Genomic DNA, 15,412 nt, shown 5'->3' on the forward strand with positions numbered 1-15,412 from the left:
TCCAAAAATTTTCTGAACCTAATGTAGCTCATTTGCTACACTTAACAGGATGTTAAAGGATTCTGCCTTATGTTTTTTCTAAATATGAACTTTCTGATAAAAGGATTAAAGTTCTTCATGTGTTATGTGTTTGACGTAGCCTTTTTTTTTTTTTTTTTTTTTTTTTGAGATGGAGTCTTGTTCTGTTGCCCAGACTGGAGTGCAGTGGCACAATCTTGGCTCACTGCAACCTCCGCCTCCGGATTCAAATGATTCTCCTGGCACAACCTCCTGAGTAGCTGGGATTACAAGCACCTGCCACCACGCCCAGCTAATTTATTTATTTATTTATTTAATTTTTTATTATTTTTTATTTTTTTGAGACTGAGTCTCCCTCTGTCTCCAGGCTGGAGTGCAATGGCACCATTTCGGCTCACTGCAACGTCCACCTCCTGGGTTCAAGCGATTCTCCTGCCTCAGCCTCCTGAGTAGCTGGGACTACAAGCGCCCACCACCACACCCAGCTAATGTTTGTGGATTTTCAGTAGAAACGGGGTTTCACCATGTTGGCCAGGATGGTCTCAATTTCCTGACCCCGTGATCTGCCCACCTCGGCCTCTCAAAGTGCTGGGACTATAGGCGTGAGCCACCGCGCCTGGCCTACACCCAGCTAATTTTTGTATTTTTAGTAGAGATGGGGTTTCACCATGTTGGCCAGGCTGGTCTCAAACTCCTGACCTCGTGATCCACCCACCTCGACCTCTCAAAGTGCTGGGACGCAGGCGTGAGCCACTGTACCCAGACGTGTTTGATATAGTCTTGAAAATATTTTTCTTTAGTAGAAGAAACCTAACCTACTAAATTTTAAAATTTATAGATCTGATCTTATAGTCCCATCTCAGTGAGCCTCACATCCAAGAAATTTCCAGTTTTTAAAAAAAGATTACACAATTTGTTTTCCTTTAATTTGAAGGTTAAGTTATGTTCTGTTTAGGAACAAAAATACGAAAACACAAAATGTTTAAGTGTGATCCATTTATTATTGCTGCCATTTGTGGATACATTCTCTCAATTCTCCTTAAATCCCAATGATGCTTTTATACTTGCAACATGTGTATCCACCTCTAGCTTCCCTGTGCAGAAATGTCTGGCATTGGAATGTGAGGTATCTCTCAGGAAACAGAGTGGTAATGGGTAGGATGAAACTTACCCATTGAGAGCTCATGATATTCATTGTGAAATGCCACTAGATATAGTCCTTCATTATATTTAGAGAGCTTGAAGTTTCTGATTTTATGTAGAACAGAAAAAGAAACACAAATCCCACAAAATTTAAGTGCAATCAAAAATAAAAAATATATATTAAATAAACAGTTATGGTAGAAATTTTGCAAAGCCTTCAGGTGAGCCACAAATAGTCTTAGAAATTATTTTAATAAAGTCATTTTGGTTCTTTTTCTTCATTTTCCTTAAAGTCACCTCTAAAGGTATTTCTCGGTTTATATCATATGTAATCAGCTTTTAGCTAAATAACAAGTGGTAGTAAATGAAGACTGCCAAAGCCTCAAAGGTGATATTGGAGAAATGGGGATAATTAGAAAAAACAAAAGTTCAAACATTAAAATTCTGACACTATTAGATGAATCAACCTAAACTTGGTAAATCAGTTTTCAGAAAACTAGGCACTTATTGCGCTTTCATTTTATATCCGATAACTGCATCAAACTTAATATTGATTTTTCTTTTTAAAACTGCCAGGAAGCGCTCCGGAAGGATCCTAAAAGAAAAATATATGAAAATAATTAGAAAATTAATATTAAGTGCATTTGTAGAATACCCTCTTTAGAAATACTTTAAAGTTATCATGTATCATCGTGTTCATCTTAAATAAGATTAAGCACCTTAAATCTGAGTCACTACTATATATTCTTTCTCATTAAATCTATTTCGTTTTCAAATGGAAAAGAAGGCTTAGCCTTCTTTAGAGTAGAATAACCTGAAGTAGTCAGTTTTTGAAACAAAAGATCTAAGAGAGGAGGTATACGAACTGAATAGTTGAGATACTAAAGACTTTACAAAAAGAAACCCAACATTAAAAAGGAAATGAGAATAGGAACTAATTTTATACTTTATAATGCAGAATATTATTAAAATGTTCCACTAAGAGACTGGGGAAGTAGAACTGCTAAATAAAAATGCAGACAATGCATTTGGTTTTGAGCATAATGCTGAACCACTTATTTAACCTTTTAGTTTAAATTCCTCACGTGTAAATGGAAAAATTAACACTTATCCCTCAGTGTTCTTTTGTGGAATCAATGTGTTACTATATTAAATAAAACGTCTTGGCCGGGTGCGGTGGGTCACGCCTGTAATCCTAGCACTTTGGGAGGCCGAGGCGGGTGGATCACCAGGTCAGGAGATCGAGATCATCCTGGCTAACATGGTGAAACCCTGTCTCTACTAAAAATACAAAAATTAGCCAGGCATGGTGGCAGGTACCTGTAGTCCCAGCTACTCAGGAGACTAAGGCAGGATAATTGCTTGAACCCTGAGAGGAGGAGGCTGCAGTGAGCCGAGATCGAGCCACTGCACTACAGCCTGGGCAACAGAGTGAGACTCCATCCCCCACCCCCTCCAAAAAAAATAAAATGTCTTAAACGGTGACAGACACTAGCAGGTCTCATCTTTTTTCTCCAGACACTACACTTAGAACATTTAGGGACTTGTCACATTCCAGTGGGTCTGGGAGAAAATAAAACAGAATATATAAATCAACATAATAATATACAGAAATCTGCCTAGATGGCATGAAAAAAGGGTTTGGAAATATGACACCAATGTGACCTCGTAACAAGAATTAGGGCAATGATAATAATAATAGTAGTTATAATAACAGTGGCATATAACATTTATTGAGTACTTACAGTGTTCTGAGTACTTTTTATTTTATTTTTTTGAGATAGGGTCTTGGCCTGCTCTGTTACTCAAGAGGGAGTGCAGTGGCATGATCATGGTTCACTGCAGCCTCGACTTCCTGGGCTCAGGCAATTCTCCCACTTTGCCTCCCAAGTAGCTGGTACTACAAGTGTGTTCCAACATGCCTGGCTAATGTTTTTGATTTCTAGTAGATACAGGGTCTTATTATGTTTCCCAGGCTTGTCTTGAACTCCTGACCTCAAGCGTTCCTCCTGCCTCAGCCTCTCAAAGTGCTGGGATTATAGACGTGAGCCACCGCACCCAGCCCTGAGTACTTTAAGAGCATTATTTTATTTATTCATCTCAGCCCTATACAGTCCAATTGTTTTCTCTATGTTACAGATAAAGAAACTGAACTTCAGATAAGTTAAAAATAACTCATCCATGTTCATGTTGCAAGCAAGTCACACAAACACATTCAACTCCAGAGCTTCATTCAACTCCAGAGCACAAACTTTGAGTCTTTATGTTTAAAGGTCTAGAAACTAGAATTAATTTATTCAATCAACAAACATTTTGGTGTCAGGCACTCTTCAAAATGCAAAGCATACAGTGATGAAAAATAGGCAAAATGCCTTCTTTCACAGGGTTATATTCTAAAGCGCTGTGTTAAGATTTTAACATGGATGTTTGATTTGGACCAGAAATCTGTATTTTAATAGACAGCTGCCACAGACAGTGGTCCAGAGCCTCTAATTGAGAATTACTGATGCGAAGAGCAAAAAACTCAAGAGATGAAAAGCGTGACATATGTTAAGCTTTCTCGCCCTTTCTGCTAAAAACTATGATGAACATGCCTTGGAGGTTTAGGTAGTAAAGCTCAAGGATCTCTTTGGTGAGTAAACAGGTTAAAACCTATGATGTTTCTGGCACTATACTTGTCACGTTACATAAGTATGCACTCAGTGATCACTTCCCAAGTACTTATGATATCCCACTGACTTGGAGAAGCCCAGTCTAGGACAGGCAGCAAGAGGCTTTTTCTCCCAGCTGTCCTAAGGCACCTCTCTCCTTTCCCCTCCTTATGTGGCCAGCCTCACTGCCACACAGTTTTCCCAGATGAGGAATGAAGCAGTGTGTTATGATGAAACCAGTGGTTTCCAATCTTGGCTGAATAACTGAATCACCTAGAAAGTTGTTTTATCTCTCAAAGCCCAGGCCACACTCTAAACCAAGTCAATCAGAATTTAGGGGAGTTGGTCTCAGGCACCGGCATTTCTTAAACCTCCCAGGTGAATTCCAGTGTGCACCCAAGTTGAGAGTTACTGCTCCAAAGAAGTGCTGCTCAAATTTTAATAGGCATACAAATCGTCTAGGAGAACTTATTGAAATGCAAATTCTGATTCAAGAGATGAGGAGAGTCTATATTTCTAACAAAGTTCCAGGTAATACTGATGCTGCTAGTCCAAGAACCACATTGGAAGAAGCAAGGCTCAAGAATTTCTAATATTATTAAAAAAAAAAAAGCAATTCATATACGTCAGTCTGATTTTGCACAAAACAAAAGCTCAATGATTATCTGTTGCATCTTTAAATAAATACGTAAAACCTAAATCTGGTCTCCTTTAATCATTGTTCTATGATTCCATTATGTAAAGATGCTGAAAAACTATCCTTCTTCAGAGTCATTCATTTATAAGACAAGACTTACAGAAATACACAAATTTCTTTCTTTACAAAAAGTAAAAATGTGTGGAAATTCCAGTTCATTCACCCAGGAGCTGTATCAGTCTTGCCTCAATGATTAACACACGTGGTTTAAAAAAACTGATGACATCTTTATTCAGCCTGCTATTTTTATTAAGTCAATTCCATTTAACTGTACTTTATCAACTGCCTGATTTTAAATGTCAACAAAAAATGTAATAGATAATTTTTATTTTACCTTTTTTCATTTCTAAGGCTGAAAAACTTAACTGTCACTTACCTTTCCAATATTGTTAAAAAAGCTATAGAAGATGGAATAAAAATCATTTTCTGCTCAGTCAGAATCCCATTCATCAGCCTGTTTACCACTTCCTCAGGTTCCAGAGCGGGTCCTAAACTGAAATCAGAGGCAGTCTTCAGAAACAAAATACTTCACCAAGGCTTCAGCTTTAGTTTGGTGCTAACAAACAGCTTTAGTATGGCACAGACACCATAACATAACTGATTTGTAGTGTCTAGCCTAGTAAAGGTGCTCAGAAATAGCAGCTACTTTACCATTGATAATAACAATCATTCACTTAGTGCTTATCGTGTACCACAAACTGCTAAACTTTCTACATAGGTCATTCCATTGAAGTCTGACAATAACCTTACGAAGGTAATATTATAATTCCTATTCTATGTGGGGAAAAGAAAGAAAGATCAGACTGCTACTGGGTCTATATAGAAAGAAGTAGACACAAAAGACTCCATTTTGTTCTGTATTTGAGATGCTGTTAATCTGTAACCCTACCCCTAACCCTGACCTTGCAAGAGACATGTGCTGTGGTGACTCAAGGTTTAATGGATTTGGGGCTGTGCAGGGTGTGCTTTGTTAAACAAGTGCCTGAAGGCAGCTTGCTGGTTAAAGTCATCACCATTCTCTTAATTTCAAGTACCCAGGGACACATGCACGGGGGAAGGTCCCAGGGACCTCTGCCTAGGAAAGCTAGGTATTGTTCAAGGTTTCTCCCCATGTGATAGTCTGAAATATGGCCTTGTGGGAAGGGAAAGACCTGATCGTCCCCCAGCCTGACACCCATGAAGGGTCTGTGCCGAGGAGGACTAGTATAAGAGGAAAGAACGTCTCTTGGCAGTTGAGATAGAGAAAAGCATCTGTCTCTTGCCCGTCCCTGGGCAATGGAACATCTCAGTGTAAAACTCGATTGTATGTTCTATTTACTGAGAAAGGAGAAAACCGCCTTAGGGCTGAAGGTGGGACGTGCTAGTGACAATGCTGCTTTTTATGCACTAAAAAGGTTTATGGAGATGTCTGCATATGCACATCAAGGCACAGCACTTTTCCTTAAACTTATTCACGTCACAGAGCTCTTCATTCATATGTCTTTCTGCTGACCTTCTCCCTACGATGATCCTATTATCCTGCCACTTCCTTTTTTTTTTGTGCAGTGGCCGGATCTCAGCTCACTGCAAGCTCCGCCTCCTGGGTTCACGCCATTCTCTTGCCTCAGCCTCCTGAGTAGCTGGGACTACAGGTGTCCGCCACCTCGCCCGGCAAGTTTTTTGTATTTTTTTTTAGTAGAGATGGGGTTTCACCGTGTTAGCCAGGATGGTCTTGATCTCCTGACCTTGTGATCCGCTCGTCTCAGCCTCCCAAAGTGCTGGGATTACATGCTTGAGTCACTGCACCCGGCCGCCACTTCCCTTTTCTAAGATGTTAAAGATAATGAGCAATAAATACTGAGGGAACTCAGAGACTGTTGCCAGCACAGGTCCTCTGTATGCTGAGCGACGGTCCCCTGGGCCCGCTTTTTCTTTCTCTATACTTTGCCTCTGTGCCTCATTTCTTTTCTCAAGTCTCTCCTTCCACCTAATGAGAAACGCCCACAGGTGTGGAGGGGCAGGCCACCCCTTCATCTGGTGCCCAACGTGGGTGCTTTTCTCTAGGGTGAAGGTACGCTCAAGAGTGGTCATTGAGGAAAAGTCGACGAGAGACTCCTGAGTATGTCTACAGTCAGCCTTGCGGTAAGCTTGTGCGCTCAGAAGAACCTAGGGTAACAATGGGGCAAACTAAAAGTAAATACACCTCTTATTGCAGCTTTATTAAAATTCTCTTAAAAAGAGGGGGAGTTAAAGTCTCTACCAAAAATCTAATTACACTATTTCAAACAATGGAACAATTTTGCCCGTGGTTTCCAGAACAGGGAACTTGAGATCTAAAAGACTGGGAAAAAATTGGCAAAGAATTAAAGCAAGCAAGCAGGGAAGGTAAAATCATCCCACTTACAGTATGGAATGATTGGGTCATTATTAAAGTAGCTTTAGAACCGTTTCAAACAGAAGAAGATAGCGTTTCAGTTTCTTATGTCCCTGAAAGCTGTGCAGTAGATTGTCAAAAAGAGGCAGGGATAGAATCCCGGAAAGGAACAGAAAGTTCACGTTGTAAATGTGTAGCAGAGTCGGTAATGGCTTGGTCAATGCAAAATGTTGACGATAATCAATTACAGGAGGTGATATATCCTGAAACGTTAAAATTAGAAGAAAAAGGTCCAGAATTAGCAGAGCCATCAGAGTCTAAACCACAATGGCCAACTCCTCTTACAGCAGCTTAGATGCCTGTAACTTTACAACCTCAAATGCACGTTAAACAAGTACAAACACCAAAAGAAGATCAAATAGAAAAATATAAGAGTCTCTGTCATGGCAATGCCAATTCAAATACAATGTCCACAATATCAGCCAGTAGAAAATAAGACCCAGCCACCAGTAGCCTATCAATACTGGCCGCCAGCCGAACTTCAGTATCGGCTGTCCCCAGAAAATCCGTACGGACAGCCAGGAATGCTTCCAGCGCCACAGGGCAGGGCGCTATAGCCTCAACCGCCCACCATGAGACTTAATCCTACATCACCGCCTAGTGGACAGGGTAGTGCACTACATAAAATTATTGATGAGGCAAGAAAACAAGGAGATATTGAAGCGTGGCAATTCCCAGTAATATTAGAAACAAGACCATCTGGAGTAGGGGCCCAAGAGGGAGAGCCTCCCGTAGCTGAAGCCAGATATGAGTCCTTTTCTATAAAAATGCTAAAAGAAATGAAAGAGGGAGTAAAACAGTATGGACCCAACTCTCCTTACGTGAGAACATTATTAGATTCCATTGCTCATGGACACAGACTCATTCCTTATGATTGGGAGATTCTGGCAAAGTCATCACTCTCACCCTCTCAATTTTTACAATTTAAGACTCGGTGGACTGATGGGGCACAAGAACAGGTCCGAAGACATAGGACTGCCAATCCTCCAATTAACATAGACGTAGATCAACTATTGGGAACAGGTCAAAATTGGAGCACTGCTGGTCAACAAGTAATAATGCCAAATGAGGCCATTGAGCAAATTAGGGCTATCTGCCTTAGGGCCTGGGAGAAAATCCAAGACCCAGGAACCGCCTGCCCCTTGTTCAATACAGTAAGACAAGGCTCTAAAGAGCCCTATCCTGATTTTGTAGCAAGGCTTCAAGATGCTGCTCAAAAGTCAATTACCGATGAGAATGCCCATAAGGTCATAGTGGAGTTAATGACATATGAAAACGCCAATCAGCCATTAAGCCATTAAAAGGAAGCGTCCCGGCAGGATCAGATGTACTCTCAGAGTACCTTAAAGCCTATGATGGAATTGCAGGAGCTATGCATAAAGCTATGCTATGGCTCAAGCAATCACAGGAGTTGCTTTAGGAGGACAAGTTAGAACATTTGGGGGAAAATGTTATAACTGTGGTCAAATTGGTCATTTAAAAAAGAATTGCCTAGTCTCAGATAAACAAAATGTAACTACTCAAGCTACTACAACAACAGATAAAGAGCCACCTGGCCTATGTCCAAGATGTAAAAAGGGAAAACATTGGGGTCATCAACGTCATTCTAAATTTGATAAAAATGGGCAACCACTGTCGGAAACGAGAGGAGGGGCCAGCCTCAGGCCCCGCAACAAACTGGGGCATTCCCAATTCAGCCCTTTGTTCCTCAGGGTTTTCAGGAACAACAACCCCCACTGTCACAAGTGTCTCAGGGAATAAGCCAGTTATCACAATACAGCAGTTATCCCCCGCCACAAGCGGCAGTGCAGCAGTAGATTTATGCACCATACAAGCAGTCTCTCTGCTTCCAGGGGAGCCCCTACAGAAAATCCCCACAGGGGTATACGGCCCATTGCCTGAGGGGACTGTAGGACTAATCTTAGGAAGATCAAGTTTAAATCTAAAGGGAGTACAAATTCATACTGGTGTGGCTGATTCAGACTATAAAGGCGAAATTCAATTGGTTATTAGTTCCTCAATTCCTTGGAATGCCAGTCCAGGAGACAGGATTGCTCAATTATTACTCCTACCTTATGTTAGAGTTGGAAACAGTGAAGTAAAAAGAACAGGAGGGTTTGGAAGCACTGATCCGGCAGGAAAGGCAAGTCTCTGAGAGCAGACCTGTCTTGGCCTTGAGTAAGGCCATCACTCAAGGAAAACAGTTTGAAGGGTTGGTAGACACTGGAGCAGATATCTCTGTCATTGCTTTAAATCAGTGGCGAAAAAATTGGCCTAAACAAAAGGCTGTTACAAGACTTGTTGGCGTAGGCACAGCTTCAGAAGTGTATCAAAGTACTATGATTTTACATCGTTTAGGGCCAGGTAATCAAGAAAGTACTGTTCAGCCAGTGATTACTTCTATTCCTGTTAATCTATGGGGTCGAGATTTATTACAACAATGAGGTGCAGAAATCATTATGCCAGCTCCATTATACAGCCCCACGAGTCAAAAAATCACGACTAAGATGGGATATATACCAGGAAAAGGATTGGGAAAAAATGAAAATGGCATTAAAGTCCCAATTGGGACTGAGGAAAATCAAGAAAGAAAAGGAATAGGGTATCCTTTTTAGGGGTGGCCACTGTAGAGCCTCCTAAACCCATTCCATTAACCTGGAAAACAGAAAAACAAGTATGGGTAAATCAGTGGCCGCTACCGAAACAAAAATTGGAGGCTTTACATTTATTAGCAAAGGAACAGTCAGAAAAGGGACACACTGAGGCATCATTTTCGCCCTGGAATTCTCCTGTATTTGTAATTCAGAAAAAATCAGGCAGATGGCGTATGTTAACCGACTTAAGAGCCATAAATGCTGTAATTCAACCCATGGGGCCTCTTCAACCCGGATTGCCCTCCCCAGCCACGATTCCAAAAGACTGGCCTTTAATTCTAATTGATCTGAAGGACTGCTTTTTTACCATTCCTCTGGCAGAGCAGGATTGTGAAAAATTTGCTTTTACTATACCAGCCGTAAATAATAAAGAACCAGCCACCAGGTTTCAGTGGAAAGTGTTACCTCGGGGAATGCTTAATAGTCCAACTATTTGTCAAACTTTCGTAGGTCAAGTTCTTCAACCAGTTAGAGACAAATGTTCCGATTGTTATATCATTCACTATATTGATGATATTTTATGTGCTGCAGAAACAAGAGACAAATGAATTGACTGTTACACATTTCTGCAAGCAGAGTTTGCCAACGCTGGACTGACAAGAGCATCTGATAAGATTCAGACCTCTACTCCTTTTCATTATTTAGGGATGCAGATAGAAATTAGAAAATTTAAGCCACAAAAAATAGAAATAAGACACATTAAAAACACTAAATGACTTTCAGAAATTGCTAGGCGATATTAATTGGATTCAGCCAACTCTAGGCATTCCTACTTATGCCATGTCAAATTTGTTCTCTATCCTAAGAGGAAACCCAGACTTAAACAGTAAAAGAATATTAACCCCAGAGGCAACAAAAGAAATTAAATTAGTGGAAGAAAAAATTCAGTCAGTGCAAATAAGTAGAATAGATCCCTTAGCCCCACTCCAACTTTTGATTTTTGCTACTGCACATTCTCCAACAGGCATCATTGTTCAAAATACTGATCTTGTGGAGTGGTCGTTCCTTCCTCAGAGTACAATTAAGACTTTTACGTTGTACTTGGATCAAATAGCTACATTAATTGGTCAGGCAAGATTACGAATAATAAAATTGTGTGGAAATGACCCAGACAAAATAGTTGTTCCTTTAACCAAGGAACAAGTTAGACAAGCCTTTATCAGTTCTGGTGCATGGCAGATTGGTCTTGTTGATTTTGTGGGAATTATTGATAATCATTACCCAAAACCAAAAATCTTCCAGTTTTTAAAATTGACTACTTGGATTTTACCTAAAATTACCAGACATGAACCTTTAGAAAATGCTCTGACAGTATTTACTGATGGTTCCAGCAATGGAAAAGCGGCTTACACAGGGCCAAAAGAGCGAGTAATCAAAACTCAATATCAATCGATATTGGGCAGAGTTGGTTGCAGTCATTACAGTGTTACAAGATTGTAATCAACCTGTTAATATTGTATCAGATTCTGCATATGTAGTACAGGCTACAAGGGATGTTGAGACAGCTCTAATTAAATACAGCATGGATGATCAGTTAAACCAGCTGTTCAATTTATTACAACAAACTGTAAGAAAAAGGAATTTCCCATTTTATATTACTGGTATTCGAGCACACACTAATTTACCAGGACCTTTAACTAAAGGAAATGAACAAGCTGACTTACTAGTATCATCTGCATTCATAAAAGCATAAGAACTTCATGTTTTAACTCATGTAAATGCAGCAGGGTTAAAAAACAAATTTGATGTCACTTGGAAACAGGCAAAAGATATTGTACAACCCTGCACCCAATGTTAAGTCCTACACCTGCCCACTCAAGAGGCAGGAGTTAATCCCAGAGGTCTGTGTCCTAACGCATTATGGCAAATGTATGTTACACATGTACCTTCATTTGGAAAATTATCATACGTTCATGAAACAGTTGATACTTATTCACATTTCATATGGGCAACCTGCTAGACAGGAGAAAGTACTTCCCATGTTAAAAAACATTCATTATCTTGTTTTGCTGTAATGGGAGTTCCAGAAAAAATTAAAACTGACAATGGACCAGGATATTGTAGTAAAGCTTTACAAAAATTCTTAAATCAGTGGAAAATTACACACACAACAGGAATTCCTTCTAATTCCCAAGGACAGGCCATGTTGAAAGAACTAATAGAACACTCAAAACTCAGTTAATTAAACAAAAAGAAGGGGGAGACAGTAAGGAGTGTACCACTCCTCAGATGCAACTTTATCTAGCACTCTATACTTTATATGTTTTAAACATTTATAGAAGTCAGACTAGTACTTCTGTAGAACAACATCTTACTGGTAAAAAGAACAGCCCACATGAAGGAAAACTGATTTGGTGGAAAGACAACAAAAATAAGACATGGGAAATAGGGAAAGTGATAACCTGGGGAAGAGGTTTTGCTTGTGTTTCACCAGGAGAAAATCAGCTTCCTGCTTGGATACCCACTAAACATTTGAAGTTCTACAATGAACCCATTGGAGATGCAAAGAAAAGCGCCTCCACGGAGACGGAAACACCGCAATCGAGCACCATTGACGCGCAAGATGAACAAAGTGGTAGTATCAGAAGAACAGATGAAGTCGCCATGTACCAAGAAGGCGGAGCCGCCAACCTGGGCACAATTAAAGAAGCTGACACAGTTAGCTGGAAAAAGCCTAGTGAGCACAAAGGTGACACAAACCCCAGAGAATATGCTGCTTGCAGCTTTAATGATTGTATCAACAGTGGTAAGTCTCCCCATGCCTGCAGGAGCAGCTGCAGCTAATTATACCTACTGGGCCTATGTGCCTTTCCCGCCCTTAATTCGGGGAGTCACATGGATGGATAATCCTATTGAAGTATATGTTAATAATAGTGTGTGGGTACCTGGTCCCACAGATGATCATTGCCCTGCCAAACCGGAGGAAGAACGAATGATGATAAATATTTCCATTGGGTATCGTTATCCTCCTATTTGCCTAGGGAGAGCACCACGATGTTTAATGCCTGCAATCCAAAATTGGTTGGTAGAAGTACCTACTGTCAGTCCCACCAGTAGATTTACTTATCACATGGTAAGTGGAATGTCACTCAAACCACAGGTAAACTATTTACAAGACTTTTCCTATCAAAGAGCATTAAAATTTAGGCCAAAAGGGAGACCTTGCCCCAAGGAAATTCCCAAAGAATCAAAAGATTTAGTTTGGGAAAAATGTGTGGCCAATAGTGCAGTGATATTACAAAACAATCAATTCGGAGCTGTTATAGATTGGGCCCCTTGAGGTCAATTCTACCACAATGTCACAGGACAAACTCAATCCTGTCCCAGTGCACAAGTGAGTCAACTGTTGATAGTGACTTAACAGAAAGTTCAGATGAACATAAGCACAAAAAATTACAGTCTTTACCCTTGGGAATGGGGAGAAAAAGGAATCTCTACTCCAAGACCAAAAATAATAAGTGCTGTTTTTGGTCCTGAACATCCAAAATTATGGAGGCTTACTGTGGCTTCATACCGCCTTAGAATTTGATCTGGAAATCAAACTACAGAAACAAGAGATCATAAGCCATTTTATTCTATCAACCTAAATTCCAGTCTAACAGTTCCTTTACAAAGTTGTATAAAGCCCCCTTATATGTTAGTCATAGGAAATACAGTTATTAAACCAGACTCCCAAACTATAACTTGTAAAAATTGCAGATTGTTTACTTGTATTGATTCAACTTTTAATTGGCAGCACCGTATTCTGCTAGTGAGAGCAAGAGAAGGCATGTGGATCCCTGTGTCCATGGACCGACCATGGGAGGCCTCGCTATCCATCCATATTTTGACTGAAGTATTAAAAGGCGTTTTAAATAGATCCAAAAGATTCATTTTTACTTTAATTGCAGTGATTATGGGATTAATTGCAGTCACAGCTACAGCCGCTGTGGCAGGAGTTGCATTGCACTCTTCTGTTCAGACAGTAAGCTTTGTTGACAATTGGCAAAAGAATTCTACAAGATTGTGGAATTCACAATCTGGCATTGATCAAAAATTGGCAAATCAAATTAATGATCTTAGACAAACTGTCATTTGGATGGGAGACAGGCTCATGAGCTTAGATCATCATTTCCAGTTACAGTGTGACTGGAATACGTCAGAGTTTTGCATTACACCCCAAGTTTATAATGAGTCTGAACATCACTGGGACATGGTTAGATGTGATCTACAGGGAAGAGAACATAATCTCACTTTAGACATTTCTAAATTAAAAGAACAAATTTTTGAAGCCTCTCAAGCTCACTTATCCATTGTGCCTGGAGCTGAGGCATTAGATCAAGTGGCAAAAAATCTTTATGGATTAAACCCCACGACTTGGATTACGTCTATTGAGGGCTCTACTGCAGTAAATTTTGGAATTATGTGTCTCTGTTTAATCGGCTTGTTTTTAGTGTTCCAAACCAGTCAAAGAATCCTCCGTCAAAATCGAGAGAACGAACAAGCCTTCATCGCCATGGCACATTTATATAAAAGGAAAGGGCGAGAGGATGTTGCAGGAAGTTAGGGACCCTGAATGGAGGGACCCGCTGAAGCCACAGCAGAAGAACATAAAATGTGAAGATTTCATGGACATTTATTAGTTCCCCAAATTAATACTTTTATAATTTCCTATGTCTGTCTTTACTTTAATCTCTTCATCCCATCATCTTCTTTGTAAGCTGAGGAGGATATATGTCACCTCAGGCCCCTGTGATGATTGTGTTAACTGCACAAATTGTTTGTAGAGCATGTGTGTTTGAACAGTATGAAATCTGGGTGTCTTGAAAACAGAACAGGATAACAGCGATATTCAGGGAACAAGGGAGGTAACCTTGAACTGGCTGGAACAGAGGCATATTTCTTCTCTTTTCTTTAACAAATAGGAGGAATATTGCTGAATTCTTTTTCTCAGCAAGGAACATCCCTGAGAAAAAGAGTGCGCTCTGAGGGTAGGCCTATAAACCACCCCCTTGGAAGCGTGCCGCCTTTTACAGTTGAAGCTGAAGGGATGAAATAAGCCCCCGTCTCCTGTAGCACTCCCAGGCTTATTAGGAAGAGGAAATTCCCGCCTAATAAATTTTGGTTAGACAGGTTGTCTGCTCTCAAACCCTGCTTCCTGATAAGATGTTATCAATGACAATGCGTGCCTGAAATATCATTAGCAATTTTAATTTTAATTTTGCCCCATCCTGTGGTCCTGTGATCTCACCCTGGCTCCACGTGCTTTGTGATATTTTATTACCTTGAGAAGTATGTGATCTCTGTGTTGGTACCAGAAACTGAGGCAATTGCAGGAGTTGCTGATGGCCTCACAAATCTTAACCCTGTCACTTGGGTTAACACCATCTGAAGTACTACTATTGTAGATTTCATATGAATCCTTGTGTGCCTGTTCTGTCTGCTGTTAGTCTGCAGGTATACCCAACAGTTCCAAAGAGACAGTGACCATCAAGAATGAGCCATGATGATGATGGTGGTTTTGTTGAAAGAAAAGGGGGAAATGTGGGGAAAAGTAAGATCAGACTGTTACTGTGTATATATAGAAAGAAGTAGACATAAGAGACTCCATTTTGTTCTGTATTTGAGATGCTGTTAATCTGTAACCCTGCCCCCAACCCTGTCCTTGCAAGAGACATGTGCTGTGGTGACTCAAGGTTTAACGGATTTGGGGCTGTGCAGGGTGTGCTTTGTTAAGCAAGTGCCTGAAGGCAGTATGCTGGCTAAAAGTCATCACCATTCTCTTAATCGCAAGTACCCAGGGGCACGCACACTGCCAAAGGTCGCAGGGACTTCTGCCTAGGAAAGCTAGGTATTG

At 40.4% G+C, this 15,412-nt stretch overlaps 1 protein-coding gene across 2 annotated transcripts in view; it reads right to left on the reverse strand.

Annotated features, from left to right (window-relative positions):
• Positions 1-999: 999 nt before the first annotated feature.
• The window catches only part of HSD17B11 (hydroxysteroid 17-beta dehydrogenase 11), a 69,302-nt gene continuing 54,889 nt past the window's right edge, over positions 1,000-15,412 (reverse strand). For both annotated transcript variants that reach the window (XM_045392640.2, XM_045392639.2), the window contains 2 exons: positions 4,886-5,002; positions 1,000-1,756 (listed from right to left, as the gene is read on the reverse strand). In XM_045392640.2, coding sequence (XP_045248575.1) covers positions 1,666-1,756; positions 4,886-5,002 — 208 coding nt within the window. In that variant the 3' untranslated portion in view covers positions 1,000-1,665. The remainder of the gene's footprint in view (positions 1,757-4,885; positions 5,003-15,412) is intronic.

Source organism: Macaca fascicularis, chromosome 5 (genome assembly GCF_037993035.2).
Source record: "Macaca fascicularis isolate 582-1 chromosome 5, T2T-MFA8v1.1".
Classification (NCBI taxonomy): Eukaryota; Metazoa; Chordata; class Mammalia; order Primates; family Cercopithecidae; genus Macaca; species Macaca fascicularis.